General features: G+C 38.2%; 1 protein-coding gene and 1 long non-coding RNA gene across 4 annotated transcripts in view; one reads left to right on the top strand and one right to left on the bottom strand.

Moving 5' to 3' along the window:
• On the bottom strand, positions 1 to 25,706 carry LOC118251261 (uncharacterized). The gene is made up of 4 exons (XR_004779732.1): positions 25,612 to 25,706; positions 6,741 to 6,776; positions 676 to 763; positions 1 to 163 (listed from the first exon to the last, which is right to left on the bottom strand). It is a non-coding gene; the product is annotated as an uncharacterized LOC118251261 (long non-coding RNA).
• TOX (thymocyte selection associated high mobility group box) overlaps positions 25,233 to 26,678 on the top strand; it is a 223,762-nt gene continuing 222,316 nt past the window's right edge. The window contains exon 1 of one of the 3 annotated variants that reach the window (XM_035553224.1): positions 25,233 to 26,039. In XM_035553224.1, the coding sequence (XP_035409117.1) occupies positions 25,938 to 26,039 (102 nt within the window). In that variant the 5' untranslated portion in view covers positions 25,233 to 25,937. The remainder of the gene's footprint in view (positions 26,040 to 26,678) is intronic. The other 2 variants (XM_035553229.2, XM_035553225.2) reach the window with 2 other exon arrangements.

The raw sequence follows: 26,678 nt of genomic DNA, 5'->3' as shown, positions 1-26,678 counted from the left end.
TTTTCTGTTTCCTCCTATTGGCTTCAGCAGATGCAGGACTGATCTCTTCGTTGTCACTTCGGTAACAATTGGCTTTGATAGTCAGTGGCCGCTGCATGGATGGACCTGCTGCCAGCCTAGTCTTCAGTGCAGCTGGGTTAGTGGGGTGTGCTTTTCCAGAAGTCTAAAACAAGAATTAAATTCATACCTTTCTTTGCCTGAACAAGAAGTTGTCACTGTCTCTACAGATTACAAGTATGGGCAACATTTCTCTGTCTGCCAGGTGAATTCTCGTATGTACCGCTACTTCTCTAACAGGAAATAAAGAGGTAGATTACTGCTGTAGTGTTTACATATTGAAATATTTCAATAATAATTGAATATTGAATAATTTCAATAATACATTAATACATTGGAAGTTTTGTCCTTTTTCTTACTTTCAAACTGGTCATAATTCTGTTTCTAATGACATTTTCTGAAACATGCAAAAATTTTCTCAGAACTTGAGCATCTTTTATTCCCCTTGAATACTTGGGTCCCTGTGCTAGAGCTAGTCTGTAGGTCCATCTCCCAAATGGTCGCTTATGTATATGTGTAAACAGAGTGGAGTACATTCAGATGGGGAAACTCAAACTATCAAGAGGGAAAATTCACGTTCAAGACTGTCATGTAAAGCAGGCAGGGGAATAAACTGACCTTTGTGCTCTCTTACTTTATACACATCCACTGGCCAGTTGGGTGTTCTAAGGTTTGTTCATTTTTAACCAGAAGATCCTTCCTGAAACTGAAAAGGTTTTGTTGAAATTGGTACATTTCTGGGAAAAGAAAAGAAAAAACAAAAGAAAGAAAAACTTCCAATTTCAACCAATCTGTATTTTCACTGAGAGATTCTGACACAGTTCTTATGGTAAATAGATATCTTAAAAGTTTTGTTATGATTCAGTAGCACTATATTTATGTAGAGTACATTGTGTTGTGTTTACTTAAAGTCAGAAGATAGTAATGTATAGAACACATGTACAGTAGGAAGATTTTGTGTACATATTTGACATTAACCTGCTATGCTGTAAGTTTATGGAACACCAATGAAAAATATGAAAGATCATAACACTTAATTCTCAATGACATTATGCTAATACATCATATTTTTATATTTTATGAATACTTCTCGTTTCCAGTGTAACTCATCTTCACCTCCCAGCATTCTTTTTTCAAGACTGTTGTACACTCATTAGGGAATAGCAGATTTTCCTCACAATTCTGGGATCACAAATGCAAGATATCTTCCAAAGAAAACTCCACATCATACTAGGCCATACTTATGTGTACAGTGTGGATAGATTTCAGGATCCTCAGCTTCTACTAGTCACATTCACTTGAATTCTGACCTTTCTTATTTAGATGCACCTGACCAGGAGCCATGACTTTGGTCTCCACTTTAAAGCTAAACCAAAAATATAAAGAGCTGTCTCTGTCTCCAAAGTTTCTGTTAGATAAGTATTTAATCTTGTTCTCAACATTTTTCTTAGGCTCCTAAGACACAATGGGTTTTAATATACCGCAGTTTTGGACTTGCTGTGTTTTCAGCTCTTTGGGGCAATAGCAGAGTACAAAAGAAGAGAAATTAAAGAGCTAGACTAACATATTCTGGCAGGAGGTCTTTGCACAAGACACCAGGGACTTAAACTGAGAATTCAGTGTTTTCCTCACACTCATGCCTTTTATCCTTGTCAGCAGCTGAGGATCTGATTATCAGTCTCCAGAATTGTTCACTAAATGCTCTTGGAGAACATTTACAGCCAGACACCAATGAGCTGGGATAATAACACCAACAGCTGGGATAATAACATCTGGGAACCCACATTTTATCTTGGGATTGAAACAGGTGATAGTCACCTGCTGTTGTGTCATAAATTTCACTATATTGAGATGACCCATCCAGTAATCTGAGCAGAATTCAACTTTAGAAACCAACAGCATTGAACTGAAATTTATTTTCCCTGTTCAACTGCATGCTGCTATTACCAAGTAATTCCCTATATACTCATCCACACATCTTGCATTAATGTAAGTTCTAAGCCTCTTTGGTCATCTTATTTTTCCACATTTTTCTCATCTCCAGCATCTGGTTGGCCTGCAAGTGAAAGCCTGGGCAAAAACTACTGTCCCCTTTAAACAGTTCTTTAAATTTATGAAATATTTTAATATAAAGGATAGCTGCAACTTTGATCATAAGTTTGGATTTTCTGCCTTTTGTTTGTGTTTATGATGCTTACAGCTTCTTTTTGGGTATTTCAGTTGATTTTTGCCACCGTAGTTTATGATGTTAGAGCTGATAAAACTCTGGAGAAAAGACTTACATAATTATGACTGTTTCTTCACAGTTTGGTGAAGAAAGCATAAAATTTTCTCACTTTTTAGATCTTGTTTTTCCTTTCCACCACTTCAATAGAGAAAATTTCTTGCTGTGACACACTTGATCTTCAAGATTTTGAAAGAGATTAGAAAAACTCATGGGGGTTAGAGCTACCGGAAGTTACTGCTGAAGGTATGTGAGCATACCAAGTGAAAGACCAAACTGTACTTCTACTGTTTGCTGTAATCTACTCTCACAACCCTTCATGGGTCATTTTCAGAGATAAAAGGAAGTGTGACCCAGTATAGTAATTCTTACTAACTATATTTAATCTCCAGAAATTTCTTTTCTGCATTTTGAAATTAACCAGCATACTTTCTGTCTTACTAATTAGGCCAACATTTCTAAAGGCATCAGTTTGCTTCATTTTCAGCTTTACGTGTGGAGAATTATCTAATGTAACCACTGCAGTACATTTAGCTGCCTGTTCCCTATCATTTCTTTCAAGTTATTTTGATAAATGGATGTACTGATGTTTGATAATCACAGAACGTGATTTTAGAGAACATCTTTGAGATACAGATCAGGAGTTTTCACATATGCTACAATTACAGAGAAAAACACTGTATGAAATCCATTCTCATTCTAGAGAATACAGGCCTCCAGGGACTGTGGACTACAAAAATGTAATGTTACACAGAAATACAAGTCATGAGCCCATCTTGTACCTGCCCCACTGTAGTAGACCACATCCTTTTAACTTGTGCAATACTTCATGGATTTTTCATTTACTAACAACAGCCAGCAATAGTGATTTCCATGCATTTCTATTTTTCTCCTCTAAATTTAAGGCAATTTTAAAACTGTATTGCTGCTGTCTTCCAGGTTCAGTAAGCCTAAGGGAAAATGATAATCTCATTGAAAAAGTAAATAAATAAATAGAAAGATGCAATGTACTTTTCTACAGCATACAGTCATTCCTACGTCTTTTCTACTCATCTTCCCCCTTCAGGTTAGTCTTGCATTAGACTTGCTACATTCACTGGAGACTGGATTTTACTCAGATGTCTTTAAAGCATCTCTGTTTCCTCTCCTTTTCCAAAAAATCAGGTTTGTCACTAACTTTTTTGTCATGTGCCCCCTATTTTTAAAATCTATCAGTTTACTTCATATATCTTGTTAATATGACTAATAGTAAGCATATTCATATTTCAATGATTATTAATATTAATATTATTTTACCATCTCTATTGATCATTCTTTTTAACTTGTCATTCAAATCTACTATAATGAAATATGTGAACAGTGACTAAGAATGAGGCATTATGACGTGGTGTAGTCACTTATTTGTCTAGATGAAAAGGAATTGGAGGATATCTTGCATGTCTCTCCCATTTCGTTTGAGATAATGATTTTTTTTTATTTTTTTTTTTAGCATAGGACCTTAAACTCCTTAGATGTCTGCTGATCCATTACTTTTGGAAACATTACCTAAGCGGTGTATGAAATCATATATTCATTTTTTACAGACACACTAGTGAGGGCAAAAATTGAAAGCAAACCTAACCCTAGTCAACAGTCAAATTTATCAGTGGAGTTTCCATCCTAAATACCAAAAATACCACGTTAAATATAGACACTGAAATATGGAAATATGTTGAAGATGCATATTATATTTGAAGTATTTAATTATTAACCTTGCCTGATATCCAGTACAGTCTTTAGAAAAGCTGTTTTGGACTCTACTACATTGATTTTAATGGAAACCAAAGGCCTATTCTATAAAATACATATAGAAGGACATATACCCCAATGCAAGTGATTTGGCATACATCCATAAGTCTTGAAAGGAGAGGCACTTAGAAGTGTGAATGTGAATTGCTTTGCAATCTGCAGTGTGGTAATATAGCTGTCAACCATATTTCATGTTGTGCAGGACTATGGATAGAAAGCATCTCTGGAAAGACATGCATTTTAACTAGCAGAGACTGAATGATTGACATCCGAATACCCCCTCCCCCCCGCCTTTATTTTTTTATCAGAGTCTAAAAAGTCATATTAAGAAGTGCAATAAAGACTACCTTTCATAGAATATGTTAAGCTTACCTAAAATATGGAGGAAAAAGGTTTTCTTCTATAGAGTTTGCACGCAATATTAAACATACAGAAAAGGAAGGAGATGGGGGGAGGGAGGGAGAGTAGAGAGGGAGAGAGACAGAGGGAGGAAGGGAGGGATGAAGGGGGTGGGGAGGGAGAGGGAGAGGGAGAGAGGGAAGGATAGGGTGGGAGAGAGAGAGAACTCATTCAGCTTTCATTCAGCCAGAAATGAGAAAGTTGGTGGTTTTGGTTTGGAGGGTCTGTGAATCCTTACACAGTTTCAATTCCTTCTGAGTTTGCACCCTTGAGTTTTACTTTAGGTTATGGGGTAAATAAAATGACACTCAAAACAATACCCATCAAGTTACCAAGATGCTCCTTTCTTCAAGATGAAATCATTAAAAACCACAAAGTCTTGGCAGCATTTCTACCTGAATTATCTGTTTTCTAACATTCACTGGCTATTTACCTTCACTGAAAAGTTTACAAACTTCAGCAAACTTCATCTGAGTTATAGTTTTGTAGCAGATCATGAAGACATGAAAGTCACTAACTGCTTCTGCTTTCATTATGAAAGCTTCTCTGCCATTTATATGTGGCCACCCAGAAAAAAAACAGTAGTGGCTGAATTCATGCATTGGAGTCACCTGGGATCCAAAAAAGATGAATTTGACTTCTGTAGCAGAAAAACATGATTTATGTTAAACTCTATTTTCTTGTTCAATTGGGTATCTCACTTTCAACTACTCTGATTTGCTACGTCTTCTGAGCAAGCCACCAGATTTCTCTATAGTGCAGTTTTTTCCTACTCTGTAATATCAGGATAATGTTTACTCAGCTTTGTAAGGGTGCTTAGACAATTTAGGATGAATGACTAAAAACCAATTATTACTATTACATTCTAACAACTTCATGAGCCATATATAGAAAAAAAGGTGTAGCATTCACAAATTAGGCATTTTTAAATGAATCAGGTTTTAAACATTCGGATTCTTGAGCAAGGGGTGGGTCTGAGTTATATACCTAGTAATACTGCATTCAAAACAATGTTGCTGCTCACTTGGAATTAATCTTTAAAAAAAAATCACCTTTAGAATTTTATAATCAGTTAAAATCAGTCCTATTGCAAGTGTAATCCAAAGACCTTTTCTCAAGAAATCATTAAGAAGACATCCCTGCATGCTTGGTGTGCTGTAGCCTCTCTACATGCAGTATATTTCACTTTAGTTTAATATCTCCTGCCTTTCAGAAGACGATTAAAATTAAAAAAAAAAAAAGTTTAAAATTGTAAAGAATAAAACCATGTGTTTGATAACAGATAAAACTAGGGTCAGTGTCTGATGCATGGGCGTTTTCCCAGGCACAAGACATGTTTTCCCCAGGGGTCACTGGGTCCAGGCAAGCTGCATTCTTTCTGCCAGGCACTTTGTAATGTGCAATGAACAGTGTCATTTATTTTCATTTCCTCATACTTAATTGCATGCTTCTTGCTTCCAATATTAAGCCAGGAGGCAGGTGGTAGAAGCAGTAAACTAAAGTACTCCTAGCTGTCGGAGTTACAGACCATGCTACTCTCCTCTTGAAACAACCCAATTGTTTACAATTCAGCAGAAACTGCTGAACTGGAAAAATGCTTGCTTCCATAGCACATTCAATAGAGATTTTCCTTTTATTCTAAAAAATAATAATAATAATAATCTGATACTCTGGTATTCTATGCATATCAAACACAAACTAGTTACACTTATCAACATTTTATCACATTAATAAGAAGCAATATATTAAGCTGTTTAAAAACTGAATGATCATGCCCAAATGTAGGAATAAGATGTTTATTAACTATGTAACATTCAAGTTTATCGCATTTGGAATTATATGAATTATTTCATTTATTGTGGAAGTTAACTTTTATTTAGTTTTCACTGATGATAAATAAAATAAAACTTTATTGAAGACCCCTTAAATAAAGAACTTAATTTCATCTTCATGGTGCACTCAGGCTGACTGGATAATTACTTCTGTTGTATTTTGCTGACGGGTATGTCACTTCTATAGACTAATCAGGATTTACTAGCATATTTAGATATAATGCAAAGTTCTCATGGATTGCACTTTACAAGTTTTTTTGTGTTTTTCTTGTGTTTTGTTTTTTTTTTAATAGTAACATTGTTGTGCCACAGATCTGTGTTATTGCTGAAACAGATGGAAATCATACCATATTGATGCAGTTAAAAGAGAATGACAAATGGGAAAAAATTGAGTAACAGTTAATATATTCATGATCACAGTAACTTAAGAATAGGCTTACCTTATTTTACAAAAGTCCAGTCCAAATCTCTTGTGTCTAAAGAAAGAACACAGTTAAAGAAAAATAATTATATATATATATAAATATATAAATATAAATATATATATATATATATATATAAAAGCAATTGGGCAAAAATGAAGTTGTAAATATTACCTTTCCCACTTCCAGGTCAACTTCAGGTGTTGAGGAATTCCTTACCTAAATTTAAATCTCTGTTCTTGTACGTGATGGTCTCCCACACTTTTCTCATTGCTGAATTTGTTTATTGTCTTAAGTAGTATTTTTCTCCTTAAAATTCTATGTACGTCCAAAGAACCCTAATTAAACTAAATGTCCAATTGCCCTAACAAGGTAATGGAAAAAGGTTAAAATTTGGAAAACTACTTAACTGTCTAAACCTTCAAAGTTTGATTTTCATGTATAACTTAGTTTTTAATATATTAAATTCCACTTCTTTTTAGTAAAACTCAGATTTCCAGACCTAGTCTCCAAAGGTACTCCGGAACCTCAGTAGATTTCAAAGTATTCACATAGTCTCATTAAAATAAGTGGAAATTACACATCTTTTAGCAATCCCCGTAGGTACTTTTCTCCATCCTTCAGCATTATAATCTTCTTATAAACGTGTTTTTTTTCAAGGCCAGAGTTTTAATCCCATTAGAATACCTGGTTCTTAAGTGACAATCCAATTTGTTCTGTCTACCCTTACAGTCAGTGGGGAGGGACTGAGACAACCGGAGGTGGTGGGATCAGCCTAGAATTTGGTTTTGCACACCACTTTCCATACTCAACTGGAGGAAATTAGAGTAAATGACTCCTTTTTTCACCTCAGCTATGTCCTTAAAATTAGGTGAGCTGCATCAGATCTTAAAGACAAAAATAGTTTCTTTTAGAGGTCTTTTTAAAAGAAATTTAATGCCTTTTCTCCATCACTCTGCCCAATGTTTTTTGCTTTAGCTCCCAACCTTCCTCTCGTGATCTATTATTTCAGAACAGATTACATAGACTTCCTGAAGAACTAAGAATCCCAACTGAATGTAGGGAAGTCTTTTAAATTCTGAAGAAGGAAGGATTTCAGATGTGCCTCTGCCCTCTGGATTCCCTACTGCTAAGTTCTGTGTAACACTACTTTTGAAACATTTTGAGTTACCGAAGTCCACACACCTACTGAAAAATGAGCATAAAGAACAGTTTCAGTCATTCCCCACTGCAGTAATGTACTGCATAATCACTTTTTGGATTAATATAACAGAATTTCTTTTTGGGGTGAGCCCAATTATTGGCATCCAACTTAGATACCAGTTTCTTAACAAGTCCTGGGGAGATCTAGAGATGGTGCATGGAAAGTCGGTGGATTTGTGAAAAATAAGAAAGGGTTTATCCAAAGTCCTTTAGCCTCTACAGTTAAGTCACATTAGCTTAAACAGAGAGAGATAGCTACCTTTTCCCAGGAGTCACAACATAAAGTCTACTTCTAAGCACTTTTTTCATGAACAAAAAAGGAATGAGTCTTTCCTCATTCATTTTTTCCTCCCTAAGACAGTCAGATGCAGAAGTATTTTACTGCTCCTGACCTGCCAAAGTTCCCCCTAGGAGAGACAGAGAAAGCACGATGGTACCAATGTAGCTAACAACATACAAGCAGAAAGAACCCAGAATTCATCACCTGATTAAACAAACAAGAAATTATGTTCATATATACTAAAAACAACAACAACAATAAAACGTCATCAACAAAAATCTAATTGAGCCCAAATGACAACTAAACCTCCCTCTTGGCAGAAGAAACGCCTTGTTACTCAGTTGTTAGCAGTCTCTTATCCCTGGATACCCAGGAAACCATTAGTTGGGATACTCCAGAGTGTGAGTGCTAGAGGGCAAGATCTACACATGTATACTTGATAGACCAGTAAAGGCTACTGGTTTAGGTTATGTTGGTTAATTGCACAAAAGAATATCTATTTCATAAATTCCAGTAGTGCTTGAATATGACCTAAGAATCCATGCTAGTCTGTATGATTAAAAGTGCACGTCTCGTAATGTCCAAAAGAGACATGTCGCCAGTCTGCAGACAGGCATAACTCAGGATGAAGCTGCTCCTAGCCTTATCTTGTAGTTGATTTGGGGTACTATGAAATAAGGCAAGATAGATATTTTCAGTATTAAGTATATAAGTCTGTCTGTAGAGTGTAGTTGGATGTGCTTTCAAAAATTAAAGGCCTTTCCCATTGGTCTCCACTATTCATATTTTTAAACTCCACCAAAAGTGTTGATTTTTGCAGACTCAAGACCAAAGTTCTCAACTGGAAAAATAATACAATTTAGAAAAATGTTGATCCCCCCCAAGATATTTTTACTGGACTTCACCCAATATGACTGCTAAACAGAGATCCCTACAGCATTAGCAAAGACAGACTGGTGTGCCCTAAACAGATTGCTATGGGCTAATAAAAAAATAATACCTTCTTAATAGCAAAATCCACTCCCTTATTCCTTCATGGACTCCCTTATTCCATGGTTTTTGACTTCCATTGTGATATTGCATTATGGAAGCATCCAGAGGTGTTAGAGGGTTGGCTGGAGCTATAAGTATCTCAAGCTTAAAAAGAGACATCTAATATTTATATACTGAAATACCTTCTATGTTGCCATTTGAAGCACATTCAGTGCATAATCTTGCAGATCACTCACTCACAGGTCATGTCTCTATATCTGTAAATTCCCAAACTGCAGTGTTTGTTTTTCATCTATCCAGATGAATACCCCAAAAAATATCACTTACCCTTTGACATGATAAATGACTCTGTGGGGATTTTATTGCTGAGATGCAATACTCTGGAGAGTCATGCAATCGTGCAATCCAATTAGTGTTTTAGATGGTACAACATCATTCAGTGAATGAATGGGTACAGCTACTTTACAAATAATATTGTCAGGACTCTTCCCTACCTTTTTCCTCTTCCCTAGATGGTGTCTACAGACATGGATGTGCACACATACATAGAAAATACACCATGTACTATCCTGGATAAGATCACTTCTCCTTAGAGAGACCATTGTTTTTGTTGAATTTCATTTATAAAGATTTTCCAAATTATAGATGAGGTCTTTACATTGAGCATGCATTGATGAGTACATGCTGAAAATGAAGAGCAAAATATTTGTTAGCCATTTCAGTTCCTATATTCCATTTCAATTTCATTTTTACAAAGGCATTTGAAAGCACTGGAGAATCGAGTTTCAATTCTTTTTTATTTATTTATTTTTAATTTTTTCATAAATTATAAAATGCATACCCATATTCTTTGGGTAATGCAATTTAATCTACCTCAGAAGATGTGTTTTTTCTGCTTTTTTTTTCTATATAGTTGCTCACAGCTGAAATTTCTCAGTCATAAAGAAAACACATTTGCTACATTCCAAATGTCTACATAGGTGTGTATTTGGGAGATTTCCTTTTATTTAAAGTCACAAGGAAAAATATTGGCAGAATCTGCCATTCTTGAGCGAGTTCTCAATAAAAGTTAAGTAGGAAAAAAAATCCAGGTACCTATTCTATTGAGCCCTAATTTGAGCAACTCTAGTGTAATTCTGATATCTAATTTAACTATCATTTCTGCCCAGGGTTTTCCCTATCCCTCCATATGGAAGCTTGTACGAGTTCCAGGCAGCTTCATAACAGAGGTGGATGTTATCCTTAAATTTCTCACCCTTGACCCCCAGTAAATGGACTACAAATTAGATCAAGTAACTAGTCTTGCCAAAATATGATGCAGAACTCTACTTTTCAAGCTGTTCACCCATAAAAACAGAGTATGACTTCCTTGAGCTGCCTTATCAGACCCACATGTTTTATAAACTGCAAAATGGCATATTTATTGTGTTTGGGGTACTTCATTCTTAGATTTGCTCATTCATTCATGTCTAACAGAAAAAAATAGGCCATTGCCTCCTCAATCAGGATTACCAATTCAAAAATAATTATATTGTAGCAAAGGCACAAAATTCTGATGCACCTTCCAAAAAGTTATCATGAAGTTGTCAATTTTCTTTTTACTTCATTCTCTCTAAAACCTTTTTCAGTATTGCAAACTCATTTACTGGCAAAACATGGCTGAATGGAAGCAAGCACTTATAGTTTATCGGTACCTTTGCAGCTAAGTTATATTGAGGGAAATTGTGCTTATTGAAACACGTATATCGAACAAAATTTGGCTAAAGTATTTTTCTGTAATCTTGAAGTTACATAACTACAGGAGATAACATCAGTAAATGAAGGATATAATTGGCTAATTAAAACAAGGAACATTATTCTCTTTTCATTCCCATTTAGGCCTCTATTCTAAAAAGCATTTAAGAATATCCTGCTCTGTAATGTGCCTATGTACTCCTTTGGGCATATGCCCAATGAAATGTTTAAGGATGTACTCAGACGTGTTTCAGTGATCTGCTGAAAACAGACTTTAGCCTAGAAGAACATGTAGGGAAAAGTATCCATCACCCTTTTGGTGAAGGATCATAAAAGAAGGCTTTTGAATTAAAAAAGAAGGGTAGATGCTCATGCCAGCCAGAAGGAAAAGCAGAAAACGTTTTCAAGTCTGACATAATCTACTTTTTCTATCACCAGGTCCAAAGCAGTAAGATAAAAGTAAGGTTTATTCACAGGATCAAACACAGGAATTCACTGCATTTGCTGCACAGTCTTCTCCAGAGCTCCTTTAAATCAATGGTTAAAACCTGCTTTATAAGCTAAGTGGACAGGAAAAGCTGTCATTACATGAGTTTGCATCACATCTAACCTCTACATAATTAAAACATTTTTTCATATTCACTTAGTTACTTAGAAGACATGGTCTGGTTAGTAAACTCATGATGTAGTTTAGACTATTTGTTCATTGTTTTCTTTTTTCTTTTTTGTTTTTTTCACTGCCACAACACCATAGCAACCTAAACACCAAATATTTGTTTTCTTTCTCCAACACTGCAAGTTATTTTATGAAAATCTTTATTCAAATTGGGCAACGCATTGACTCATTCTATTTGTCTCCCTTGTATTTATCTCTAAAGGCATCTATCACCATGGTGCCTAAATGCTGTGGTATCTTAGTGTTTGCCAGTTCTGTGCATCTTGAGAGTGGTATCATCATTTTCGTCCACTTTTACATAGCTTCTTTATACACACTGCAAGGAAGTATTATCTAAGACAGAACAGTCAAGGATTAAAAGCAAATAAATGTTTTCTATACTAATACACAAAAATCAGTAGTAAAATTGAAAGTCCCTACTGTTTTCTTTAGTCTTCATTTATTCTGAAAAATAGCTTCTACTGGTAGAATGCACTTTGTTGGTGAAGGCATCTTGATCTCAACTCCCCTGAACTCTACTTAAAGTCATTGGCATTCTACTTCCTAACCAGGTTGGATTACCACCTGCCCACGCAACACCAAGCTCTCCTTATGTGTTTTTTTTTTTTTTCAGTACCTAATTCAATTTACTGCCTTCCTTAAGACTCATTCAGATTACATCTTCCCCCAAAACATACTCATGACACTTCCAAACCAATGACTTCCCACAAATGACCTGTACTGTCATGAGAACAGTGTTGTGTAAGCAAGCCTACAGAGTTTCCAAGCTGCTGCAGACTAGACTAGGGAGTAGTAACAGTGACAGTTGTAAAATACACCTGCTGCCGATGGTAAAAGTAAGACTTTTTTTTTTCCCTCCTCCTTTAATAACAGACGAATGGAAAACACAGGAAGCTGTAAGTAAACTTTATACTTGAAAATACTAACTTGGCCCAAAACATTGTGATGGTGTATCTGGCTCACCTTCAAATTGAACGATTTTTCTCCCCAAATATTAAATGGAAAAAGTATTACAAGAAAGAAGTGAAATGGAAAATTGCTAAAGCTCAAGAACATAGCACACAGAAAGGCAGTATTTTTTTCTAACAGCTCTGAGAAGATATGAGAAAGAGAGAAGGGGTGTGGAGGAGGGGGAGAGGGAGGGAGAGTCAAGACAAGTAAACATGAAGCAGACTGAAAACACAATGTGAAATAATTGAATTGTTATGGAAAGACTGAAAAAAATTAAGTAGGAGCAAAATCTACAGAGGCACTTTCAATACCATAAATATCATCCTGTAGAGTAGATTTTCCATAAAGCTCTTAAATGTAATTGGCCTTGTCATCATTTAGAAAGCTGGATTTTTTCCTAGTTCATCTTGCCATGGGCCAGACAGCTTCTCTTTTTTTCCCCATAGCAAGTGTTTCCCTATGGGGTTTACCGTACCTACAATGCTACGCTCCAGTTAAAATATAACTCTTACCCAGTGTTTCCATTGAAAATCTGTTTCTAACCCATTGATAAAGCAGGTTTATTATTGGAAGGTAATCCCCTCCAAATACAGAAAAATGGGAAAATGTCACACTTTGCAGCTGTTACTGAGGATGGTAACAGAGTTCGACAGCTGTCATTTGGGGAAGTGAAAGTGCTTAATATATTAAATACATGAATAAAGCATATTTTACCTTTCTTAATGGAACATATATAGTAAAACACTTCCTCTAAATTTAGTATTCAGACTCTTCGTTGATCAACATAATTTAAAGTTGTATCAACAATGAAATGCAATACATTTTTAGTACATCCAAAGCTATATAAAACTGAGGATTTCTATGTATATAGCACCTTACATCTTCAGAGTTTGAAAATAGCAACATCTCCATTCTCATCATCCCATTTCACTAATACAAACAACAAGACTCCTGAGACCGGATATATGTAGAAGAACAAGATAATTTAGACTTTTCAAAGTTCAGCAGACTTTAGAGAGATCTAAAATTTCCGTTTACTATATAGGAAATTTTGCCTAGATAAAAAATTAGTTCCCTGTGAATTTCCCCTCTGTGGGGGTGGGCACAGGCATGAATTCTCTCCCCTTGAAGGAATTAAATAAGTGTCACCATTTCTTTTCAGGATTACAAAATTGTTCACTGACTTTTTCATCCATTGTTTACAACCCTTGCCTCTCAAGACACTGAATAACAACATGTATCAGCTAGAAGGACCTAGCCAAATCTGTCTATCCCATAACTGCTCTTTTTTTTTTCCTATATTTTAAAAGACTCATCAAAAAATTGGTACTTGTATTCCAGTATGGTCCGCTGTAATGATAGTTTAAAATCCTTCCATGCCATACAGATTAATACGGCTGTATATGTTATATTTCAATACACCTGTGAAATTATTTATTTTGACATACTTCTTGCAGCTGACCTAGTGAAGTTCAGGATTGCTACTATGGCCAGTTGCTATGACAGCTTAACCCTTTTGTACTGATAACACAGTGACTGGTGTTAAATTCCTGGACAAATTAAAAGAAGTCCACCCCCCTATATTTGAACCCTCGTCAAGTTGTTTTTTATAGCCATATAACAAGTCTACTCCTTATGTTACTGGGGCAGCTAAAGATCCACTTTTCATTCCCAGTGTTAAAGGAATTTTCATCCTTTTAGTTCTCATGGGAAATTGTGTTAAAATTCAAGAACCTGACCTTAGGTTGATTGAATATTCCCATTGACTTTAGGCCATAAAAAAGGAAAACTGAGGAGAAGAGTTATATTCTGTCAGAAAGAATATGGCTCCAAACACTGGAATCATCCTGACAGCTCTATTTCAGAAGTTAGTCAAGGAGAAAAAAGGGGCCAGGCATCTTGAAATCACACACACATAGCTCACACACATGTATACACACACAAACCATGGAGGAGAATAGAGGATAGAACCTGGAACTAAACCCTGCCAATTTATCAAGCGGCAGATGAATTATCCCCAAGAGCTTCGTAGAAGCATCAGCCACCCCATTTTAAGGTGAAATTTTATTTCAATCTCAGCTGCAGCATAATCTAGGATCCATCTGTTTCCTCCATTCACCCTCCCTTCTCCTTGCAGTCCCCCTGCTCCCTTCCCAACTCACACACTGATATAACTCAGTGGAATCACTCCACCTCCAGTACGACAGGTTTCATGGGCCCTGCTGGCTAGGTAGGAATTGCAGAAAGAGGGATGGAAGGAATTTAGAAAGAAAAAAAAAAAAAGAAGAAAAAAAAAAGGAAAGTGGCAAATTCATTTCTATGAGTTTTCATCCCAGTGAAAGCTTAGAAACTGTACAGACCTTTTTGATAATTTTTAGTGCATTTAAACATATTTTCAACATCCTCCCCTCCAAAAATGTTTCAGAGAAAGGTAGCGACCAACGAGTACTGCCGTACTGCCTAGGTCTGTGTGATCTGGCTGACTGTTACCATTGTTTTCACTCAACATCCACTCTTGTTTATTTTTCCTGTATAATGGCTCTGCTTCAAGTCCTTAATATATTACACAGAAAGTCTTAAAAAAAAAATGCATCAGAATTTTCTGGTGTTTGACCTTTCTTAACACCAGAAACCTGTTTCACCTCTCAGTTTATCACGAGGACTCCTTGCTGCAGTTTCTTTATTGGCTTAGGCTAACCTAAGTCTTCAAACCTTGGTAAACACTCTTCTCTTGTTTCACCACCAGTTCATGCAGCCAGAGAGTTAGCCAGATCAAAACAAAACAAAACAAAACAAAACAAACAAACAAATCCACCTGAGATCTGAGCCATGCACTAATTTTCAGACTGCTCCCTGACAGAGCTGACCATGCAGCCATGAGCATCCTCACCCTCCCCAGGGAGGCAGCAGGAGGATGCAGCTGCAGGAGGGAAGGAAGGAGAGCAGTACCACCATTTTCAGTGGCAGCACAGATTTAAATTTACTGAAGCTAACTGCAAAACTACACTTTTGTTATGCTAGAAACAAAAACTCCCCAATGAATCAAACTGTATGAAAGAAAAAAAGCAGATCTGGACACTTGATTTTGAGTGTTCAAGAAAGACAAACAGATACAGAGATTCTCCTGAATCAGAAACACCAGATGGCACAGAGTTTCCACAGAAGAACTAGTAATAATACCGTACACCTGAATGCTGTGTCCACACTAACTCCTGACTTACAAACACTGCTAATATTTAAGGCAGTATATCCCTCCATTTGTTTGTTATAAATTGTGCATCTCCACGGATTTCTTCCCGTTAGGTTAAGGGGGAATTTGCCTGGCCTTTTTGGGTGTGCCTGGAGAGCACTTTGGGAAGCCACTGGAAGAGGCACTGTATTGCAAATGCACTGTGGCCCAACTTTCAGCAACACGGATCACGTTAATAGTGATATTAATTTTATTGATATTGGTAGTTTATACCTTTTGATGGCCAGTCCAATCAAGTTTACTGTGCTTTAATGTTTTTGTCTGAGAGTTAGGAAACAGCTTGTATTAAAATTTGAATAACCTTTGCAGCAGAATCAAAGCTAAGAGATGCCTTAGTGTCTATGACAGGCAAAAGGCTTGGGAAACCAAGCAAATACATGCCTACAGGCCCAGCCTGAAACAGCAATTTTGTTATTTTAAGTCATGCCAGTCGGCCAGCCTGCTTTGCGTCAGAAGGAAAATAGCTAACTGCCTCTGTGCAATCCCACTCACCGAGAACACCTCAGTCTGATGCAAAGTTATCCAGAGAATGTGAAATACTACAGAAATATTTCAGTTTTCAATAGTTGACAACAGAACATTAAATATTCTATTTATATTTCTGCTATGATACTTCAGAAGGTCTTATCCTGGAACACTTAGGTGTGCTGACTAATTACGGGAGTATTGTTCATTTTGTGGCCTTAGTGCTCTAAGAGTAGGTTCACAAAGTTAGTCCTTTATGTGTGACACACATCTGAAAGAGAAAAACAAAAAGGCACAGAAGCCTAGAGATTTGATTTGTTATCTCCAAAATATTTAGTTGGTATTATTCCCATAAATATGCGATATGCTAAATATTATTTATTTGAGGGAAAATGTTGGGTTAAACATTAGCACAAATTCCATGTGACTGCAAGCAGTCTCGGGAGTTTTAAAAGCTAAACTTTCACTGGTTATTTGCAGTTCCTTTTATAAATTTTGGGCACAGAATCAAACTTTAACATTTTACATAGAAAAGAATCTTTCTGAAAGATCTTTTACAAATCAGCAAGACTGGAAATAATGTGATAGAAGACTTACCGTGTATGCTTTTTCAGCCATTTCACAGAAACTCATTTTGGCTTTCTCTGAGGTAAAGATAAACTACAGCCAAGAGACAGTTATTAAATCTTCTTTATATATTCTGTATGAAATATATTAAACTACAAAAATGCTATATTCAAATAAGGTTAAGGGTCTGACTTAAACCCACACAGACATGAAAATTCAGAAATATTGTGCCTCCCCACCCTTTCCTCAGTGTTGCCAGGCATTGTAGCACAAATAAGCTGTGCTCAGATTCCTTAAACCTCTTCCTTACAGTACGTTTCTTTTTACTGGCACTTTCTACTTTTAGGTTCTCTCAGTTTGCATCTCTCTCTGCCCCAGACTGATTTTTTCAAATATAATTTCATTTTTTTAAACTTGTAGAAACATAAAATTGAGAAAAAATAAACCAAAAGTATAAAATTGTTAGCCTCTGCAACTGGCTAACATTTCTTTTACACATAATTGACAAATCCCATACTAATGAGAGACAGGCAGGCAGATGTAGAACATGCATGACTCTCACCAAGTGTAAACACATGCTTCAGCTCTCTGTCCCCCCTGCTGAAGTGCTAGCTACACATATGTAAATACTCATTACATATTTCTCCAGCGGACTAAAAAGCAACCTTGGAGTTAACACTGAACTACGATTTTGTGTGACAAAACATTGGACCTTCTTCCATGGACCTTTTTCCCCTTTTCCTGAATACAACAGCGACCAGTGCAGGTCACACTTTATTCAAAAGAAAGTAAGACACTTGCAGACCATTCTTCCCGAGGGGCTCAGCTTTGAAACCACCTCCTTACCCTCCGGTACAATAGATTGGGCCTGCTGACCTCTTGGGCAAATTGCAAATTGTGTCTTCTCAAGATAACTTCAAAGCAGGAAAATTCCGCTTTGGGGAGGAGGAATGGTATCTTAGGAGGGATGGGTATTTTTTTTGTGTTTTACAGCTGTGAACTACTCTGAGTTTCTCCTTGTTCTTTTCTATTTCCAGTTATCCTTTGTTTCTATTTAATCATCACTAAGGCATTATGTAGTAAGGCAACTGTCTCCATGGGGCTCTTATAAATCTACATGCATTCAACAACTAGTCAGAAACTTGATAGTTTCAAATATGGCTTGGGGCTTCCCCTCCACATGCTTCATAGCATCTGACTAACGCGCATGTTCGACTGCTGTACTTAAGCATGCTACTGAAGCAGCAGTTTTTAAAGATGAACAATCAAAACTGACTATTCATTCCCTTCCACAGGTACTGCTGTAACCTGCTAAAAACAGACCAAGGGACATTCCAGCAAGAAAACAGTGTTGATTATGCTCTGATAACCAGCATAAAGGCAGATGATTTGGAGAACATCCACAAACATTCATCTTTGAAGCACGACTGCAGTAAAAAGAAAAGTAAAACATACAAAATCCTCAAACAAATCAACAAGAAAATAGTGTAAGACTTTAAAATAACAGCCACTATGTATTAACGAGACACAGGAATTCAGATATTAATGGAAATGGAGATTTTCCTTAAATAGAACATGTCCCTATAATTTCTGATAAAAAATAAGAAAAGCAGATAGTAGCAGCCTTGATCCAGAAAAGGTATTTTTACCTTATACAGCATAAAAGACAGACATTCAGGAATAGCTCATCCATGAGAAATGGTGATCTCCTATTGCTGCCAAGGTCAGTCAGACCTGTTGTGATACGTACTGTAAATGCTGACTCTATCACTTACAGTTTTCCAAGGACTTCTTTAACACCTACAGATTTTTTATTTTTATTGTGGAACAAAGCTGTGACATGAAACTGTCAAACTAGAAAGACCAGAAAAGGATGATAGGTTTTTATTACAGTTGAGGGTGACAGCTCCATTGAGAAAACAAAACAAAACAAAACAAAACAAAACAAAACAAAACAAAACATGCAGTTAGAAGAAAGGTGGTCTGAAGTTCCTGGAGATCCAGCACGAAAATGTAGAAATCTCAGCAAAGAAAGGAATTTTGTTCTTAAGCCAGCAGTCCCAACAGTTTATCGCACCCCTTAAAAACTGATGGCTTATACATGTGGATGATGTATCTGTATCAGTATATCAAATGCGAATGGGACTGGATTTATTTGCTACAACAGGGAGCTCTAATGGAAACTCCCCACATAGTCTTACTATGCCTCAGTCCTGACCTTCTGCACTTCAAATGCCAACTGTGCCCCCTTGTGTGGTACTTTTCTGATGCTAACCGTAAGTCCCTAGGGTACTAGGTTAAATTCAAACAAGACATTTTGCTTTTTACTTTCTCTAGTTCAAAAATAAAATGACCAAAAGCCAAAAGCCAACCAAAAAAGGGTAAGTTTCTAGCCCTAAAAATTAAATTTTTACTCTGTGAACTCCTTGCTATGGTTATATGTAATCATTGAGAAAAGAGCCTGGACTCTCTCTATTAGCATCTATAATTCTGGGCAAAACAAAAAGCACATAAAAGAAAGTATGTAGCCTACTTTTTGTACAATTGGGTGGGAGTCTCCTGTTTTAAGACCCTCCATGCTTGGAGCTTTACAAAACACCCAAGGTGTTGCTCCACAGACATTGTAAATACAAAGGAGGAAGAAAACCATTCTCTAGCAAATGACATCTTCACCAGATGAGAAAGCAGGGCATAGAAAAAAAAAAAAAAGAAAAAAAAGAGGTTTTAAGTAAGTCTGTAAAGATCTCCTCATGCCACAAGAGCTCATGCAGTGGAATTTCATCTCTATTTGGGACTTTCAATAAGAAAAATGATGACATCATTGATCTGAACTGAAAAATGATTAATCATTTGCTTGCATTCTGTCTTGAGAATTCCTTTTTCAATGCTATGGAAAATCTGGTGATCAGACTAGTCCTCATGTTGTCCCCTGTCTGTGGTGACCAGCCCTCTGTTCTGTCTTTATTTTCTCATGACCAGTCAGCTGACATATTCAGCTGATAATATGCAAATATTTTATATATTTGCAAATACAGACAGGTACTTATAATGGTATCAAACATTTGTACAGATCTGTTCTCAAGACATCTGCAATCTATATGATGCATTCCCGAAATAACATCTACATAACTTCTATGGATCCTTGCTTTTGGGGCGAAAAAACAACAATAATAAAAACAAAACAAAACAAACAAAAAACCCCTTTAGACACACTTTTTAATTTGCAAAATAAATTTCTGAAAACACAATTTTCCTTTGAAAAAATTCTGAATTTCTGAAACCCCAGAACAGTCCTCCTATACACTTCAGATAAAAATAGCATGAAACCAAAAATTCCTGATCTCTTATACTTTGAGATGTTTCATGATTGATTTAAAAAGATAAGTGGAAGAGTGGAAAATTGGCAACCTTAACACTTGGGTGTATCTTTCAATTGAGAACTAGCATACTGTGATGTATTTTTGAGCCTTCCTGAATATCACGTGGACAGTGTATCTCATATAAAATCATTTGATATGGTGGGATATATAGGAAGGGAGAAAAAGGAACGTCATGTTTCCCTTCGTTTCTCTGACCATGAGAAATAATTTGATTCTAAGGCCCAGTGAAATATTTTCTTTCAGGTTTGGCCTACTGTTTGTATGCCTGCAAGGCGACATTAAATTTGGTAACTTGAATTGAACCAGCTGGCAGTGTCTTCGAAGCATATGGGAATGGATCGAAGCTGCAAATATGCAAGGTGAATTTTACATTTTTATATTTCTTGCAAGGTTATTTAAGATCTAAATTCTGTGAGGTGTTGTGTGCTTAATTCCTACTGTAGGCAATGGCAGATGAGTGTGCTAAGAACCTTTTGTAAGATGCAAAGCACAGTTCAGGTTCAGCCCACGTATCTATTCCTCTATCTGTTAAATTGGCTATGTACCATTTGTTTGGAATGAGAAGACATCCCAATACTTAGGCTTTCTCTTTACTTTGTAACAAAGGGAAGTCAGGGACTTTCCTTAACTATTTAGAAGTGATCTTTACTTCCTTATGGAGATGAGAACAATTTATTTCCATGCAAGTGTGATAATAGAGGGCTGGTCATTTCCACCACAAATGAATTAAACAAGACAGGAGCAGTGGATAAAATAATAAAATAGCTGCCTCTTTCATTACCTGTTTGACAATACTTGATTTGACAGACTATTAGGTAGCATTGCAAATTGTTTAAATACTCTGAAACATATATCACTGCCATAATGCTTTGATACCATATTGTACATGTTTCTGTTTAAATACACTGATTTATGCTCACTTATGAGGGCATACCCAGAATGTCAACAACATTTTAAATGAATCAATTTCTTAAAGGATTTGAGTTCATGCTGATGAAAAGGCCAGATTAATTACTTTGTTTTAAATATTCTGTAATCTTAATATCATTATCTTTTGCATCTTCCCAGATCCAAGTGTCATACTCAGTTTAAGGACATGACACAGGACATCCACACAAAAGAGATAGACTCTTCATCCTATTATTATTTAATTAACTACTCTCTAGAAATTGATGAGCATTGAGCTTTGTTCTGAAAGGTAAATAGTCCTGTGTGTCAGAAAGCAAAGCAAAAATTTCAGCAGGAGAGTTTTCCTTGGCAAAATCTCACGTCTCCCCTTTTAGCTTATCTGGACCTCCTGGTTCCCAAAGTACAGCCCACAAAACAAGAAGCAAGAAGATTTTCCAATCCAGGTGTTCTGAAATATGTAGGTGAAAACTTTTCTTTAAAAAAGACCCAACCTTATGAGAAAGGTGTTGTGGTGCCTATGTAATAATAAATAAATAAATAAATAATAAATAATATGCTATCATTACAGTCTCACATCTTCTTCTTCCTAGGAAAATCAAGATATCTTATCTTAATAGATGATCAGACACCTTGACTGGAAATCCCAAATAAAATTGGATATCGATGTTTAAAACAAAAACATGCTGGGCTACATTCTCATTTAAAGTAAAATAATTTTACCTCTTTTGGCTGACAACATTATTTATGCCTACTGATGGCCCTCAATATACTAGACTGAGTGCCTGGATGAGACATTTGGGAAGATAAGACGCCATATCATCTTGGACATACTGACTTGCTCCTCTCCCTTCTAACAGTCCAACCATTGCAGCACCTCCATGAGAACACGTGAGTGGCTGAACTGGTTCAGCACAAGGGCCTGCCAGGCCACCACTCTCTTCCAACAGGCATTAAAGCCTCATCTGAGGACAAGTGTGTATGACACCCCACCTCCCCTTGCCCAGTTTTCCCCCAGGCTTCTAACTGCTGCTACTTTCAACTCAGAAGAGTTTCTGATCCATTGGTCTGTTAATGACCTCCCAGGTTCCTTTGAAACACTTGTCCAGTCTGCTACGTAAGCTTCTTGCATCCACAGCAACTCTTTGGCAAGGAATCTGAGTTCTCCGTTGCATGGAGAAAATTCATACTACGTAGTCTCACTCCAGCAGACAGCATTTAAAAGAATAACTTCTTTAGTATCAGCAGTTACAGATCGTGTTTCTCAAGGCATTTGTTCCTATTTATATAGGAAAAGCAATGACACTCTGCTAATACACTAGTGTAGGAACCTCTTTCAAGATTATTTTGGAGACGCTTGAATGTTAATGGCTGTAAAAACTCTCAGTGCCCTTCTTAACAAATATTCTTTCATTTTGAGCTTCTACAATCAGATTCATGTTCTTTAATCTGTTGCTTTTATTTATTTATTTAATTATTTTTCTAGAAAATGCACCTACATGAGCTGAAGTGGCTGTGTTTGGTATACTATTGACTTACCCTGGAAAGGGCCTTGCTTTCTCAGTCCACAGAGGAAAAAACCTTACAACAGTATTAACATTTTCAGTTCCAGTCTCCACAAATGCATTATCCTAAAGCTCCCAGTGAATACGTCCCCTACGAAACAAAGAACACTTAAGAGATTAATATATATATAGCTTTTTAATTTTCACAAACTGTACAGATATCTGCCACAAATCCCAGGTGTTTTTACCATCTCAGTGATTAAATCAGCTCTGTAAGTAGCAGCAAAAATTTTATAACCTCTCAGGGTCTGCATCATTAAGTACTGAAAATAACTTGAAGTGCTGTGCAAAGCAAATGGTACAGTTGTAAACTCCTACAGACTCCTAGGAACTTGCGTCTTTCTTAAGGCAATCATCAGTAATATTTCATATAAATACAGAGCCAAATCTGTAGTTTCTGCCATCATATGTTTAATCATTCCGCTACTGACATCTCCAGCTCCGCATTAGGATGTATTAGGCACCTGAATATACCAGTCACTCAGACCAGCTTTTCTAGAATCAGTATCTCTATCATCTTTCTCCAAAACAGGCTGAAAAATAATCCATGGCCCATGAATAACAAGTTTCTCAACAGCAGCTTTTCAATACAGAGCTGCAATCTGTCTCCCATTCATTTTGTCAAATTATGGTCCACATATCAGCCACTAGCAGTAGTGATATATCTGTCAAGCGTCGAGTACATTTCTTGCAAAGGAAATTCTTTTTTAGGATTTTTAACTTTCAAAATGTCTAATCCCAAACATGCAAAATAATGAGTCAGACTCCAAAAATCATGAGATTTTTTTAAAAAATATGTTAATTTCTTTTCCTTTGCTTTCTGGAGCTTTTTCTGGGTCATGTTTTCAAGCTTTTCTCCTAAGCCATGAAGATTTCAAATGTTATTGAAAAAAAAAAAAAAAAAAAAGAGACAGAGATTCTTCTGTAATTGTATGTTTATAGTAAATATTTATTTTTACCACTTAGTTTGTGTTGAAGGGACAACTCAAAATCTTCTGAGATATTTCTGATCAAATAATCCTGAGAAAATAACATTTGTTCTAACCAGTCTCCTCTAGTTTTCCTTACATTACTTGTGTATTTTTTTCCAGATAATTAAGCTTTACTGAAAGCAGGGTTGTTAGACACGAAGGAAAACCATGACTTGACACTATCTTGAAGGACTCTTTACAATATCAGAGTATTTGAGGTAGTGATTATAGAGCCTCGCACAGTGATTCTCCAACCTGAAATGTGTGATTTGCTCCCCTTAATACTGAGTCCCCTTGAAATCTTTATTTTGGATTTGTTTTGCTGTGTTTATAAGACACTTCTGTTTGAAATTGTTCATTAAAAATCTTAATAAAAGTTCTTCAGATTGCAACTTTTTTTGGTGTGTGTGTGTGATGGAAACATACACGACTTCTTAATAAATGTAAATGTTCTTGCTAATTGCAATCACCTCAGCCTATTTGTGCGCCACTCACTAATTTGTTTTTATTTAAAGAAAAAAAGACATTCTTTTTGTGATACAATTCCTCTGTATGGCATTATCTAAGCTGACTACAGTGTCTTTCCTGTATCTTTTCTCTTCCATCCCTTCTGTCCTGATTAAAACTACCAGGGACTCTGCAGGAACCCCAGTGGGATTGCTCATCGTGTCTTGAAGTCACTGTTTCTTTCATTGTTTTTGTCTGTTAAACCTTCTTTCGCTAGTCAATCCCTCTCCCTCACGTCAGTGGGTTCCCAACTTTCCTTTGTTAGCACCCTTGTTTGCAGCTAGTTTTGCTCCTCTTCTTTTTCACTGCCCCATTTTGTCCCTCTTCCTTCCTCCCCTATATATGCCCACCTCCTGAAGCTTCCCTCTTCCAGACTTCAGTGAGAAATAACGTGCCTGGTGTTAGCTGCCCACAGCCCAGAGAGGCCCAAGCCCTACACAGTCACAAGACAGACCCCTGTTCAAGAGGCATGTCAGGGATGGTTTTTATTTTTCACTTGGACCCTGGTTTCTGAGGTGTGCACGTGGATCCCTGTTCATTTCACCACAGCCTCTGGGCGATGGCTTTACTCTGCTGGAACACAAGGCGAACGGCTCACCCAACCTCTCAGGCCCACTCGCTGGTGGACCCCAGTCAAAGGACAACTGATGGGTGCAACCTGCACAAAACGGCTTTGGAGAGAGTCCAGGAGCTGCGGAGGTGGGCCGGGGGCTCTCACATAGGCTGCCCCAAGGCCCTGCCCGCGGCCACTGGGGAATCCCGTGGCCGGCCCACCGTGCCCTCCCGCCTCCCCACGACCCACAGCCGCCGGGCTCGGGCCGGGCCGGGCAGCCACGGCCTGAGCGCAGGGGGTGCCATAGTAACCGGCGGGGGGCCGGGCGGCGCCGGGGGGCCGGGCGGGGAAGGCGGGGACGGCGGCGGGATGTCGGGCGCGGCAGCGCCCCCTCTCCGCGGCTCCCAGCCCCGTCCCCCGGCGGCCGCAAATGGCTCTTCCCTCGCCAGTCCCTTTGTGTGAAGCACGCTCGGAGCAGCGACTCCGCCGCCGCCGCCGCCCGCCGAGCCGTGCCGTGCCGTGCCGAGCGGAGCCGTGCCGAGGCGAAGGGAGAGAGCCGGGCGGCGCGGGGCGGCCATTCCACCCCCACGGGGCTGCACTGGGGGCCCGGCCGCCGCCTCCCCCGGCCCCCGCTCCTTACGGCGGAGGGCAACCGAAACACACCGCCGGCAAACGAAACAAATAAATAAATAACAACAATAAAAAAATAATAAAAAAAGAGAAAGAAAAAAAAAAAAAGAACGGGAAAAGAACAGAGGGAGCGAGCGAGCGAGCAGGAGGGAGGGAGGGAGAAGCGAACCAACTCCGAGACTCCCATAAAGAGCGGCACACACGGAGCTAGCGCCCCGGTGTCGATGCGTGGGGGAAACAATAAGTACTCGAAGTTACCTGCCCTGCCGTAGAAGAAGGAGGGTTTGTTGATTCTCTTGCAGACATCTGCAGACCGGTGCTTTTTTGGAAGAGTTTTTTTTTTTTTTTTTTTTCTTTACAAACCACAAACGGATGTGAGGCAGGGAAGGTGTTTCTTTGACTACTGAAGTCAGGCACCTCTTTTTTTTATTTATTTTTTTATTCTCGGTCTTGTTGTGTGTCCCCCCCCTCCCCTCACACACACACACATACACGCACCCGTTCCCCCCCCCCCCCTTTTTTTTTTTTGCACCAACATTAACCACCAAAGAAAAGGAAAGGAGTTTGCTTGATGTTTTAGTGAAATGGACGTAAGATTTTATTCACCACCTCCTCAGCCTGCAGCCGCTCCTGATACGCCTTGTTTGGGACCTTCCCCCTGCCTGGACCCCTACTATTGCAACAAGGTGACTCGCGTTTTGTGTCGTCCGAGGTGTTTTTCGTTGTTGTTTTTTTTTTTTCTCTTTTTATCTGTGCTGTCGATTGTGCTGTTGTCGCGATGCATGAGCCGCGCACCAAGTTCCGAGCGAAGCAGGGGGCAGCGGCACTTGCCGGGCTGGGGGCTTTGGGGGGCGCAGCTGCCGCCGCGGGGACCCCCGCCGCCCAGCGGGCACCCCCAAGTAAAAGCCCGCAGGGGCCTGGGGGCGGGCGGCTGGAGCGGGGGGCGGGGGGGGGGGGGGGGACACATTTTCCAACAACACGGTCCCTTTCTGAGAAACAACGTGGACGAGGAGAGGAGGTTGAGGTGGATTTGGGTTTCCAGGTCTGCTGTTAGTATGGGAAGGGGTCGCGGTCGCCACAGAGTGGGGGCAAACTCTCTGCCCTGTGGTGCTTGGCGGTGCCGGGAGCACGCTGGGGTGCCTGTGTGTGTGTCCGTGACACGCGGGCGTGTGTGTACAGCATCTATCCGTGCACAGCTCCCTGGATGCGCGCTAAAACACGGTGACAAGTCGGCTCGGCGCACTTTGTCCCCGGCCAGTTTCTCCGTAACTTGATGAAAATCCCTGCAGATTTAATGGGTGACGAGAGCCAAGTTTGGGGGCCCT

This window comes from Cygnus atratus, chromosome 2 (genome assembly GCF_013377495.2).
Source record: "Cygnus atratus isolate AKBS03 ecotype Queensland, Australia chromosome 2, CAtr_DNAZoo_HiC_assembly, whole genome shotgun sequence".
Lineage (NCBI taxonomy): Eukaryota > Metazoa > Chordata > Aves > Anseriformes > Anatidae > Cygnus > Cygnus atratus.
Note: the sequence above shows the minus strand (reverse complement) of the source record. Positions and strands in the feature narration are given on the sequence as shown.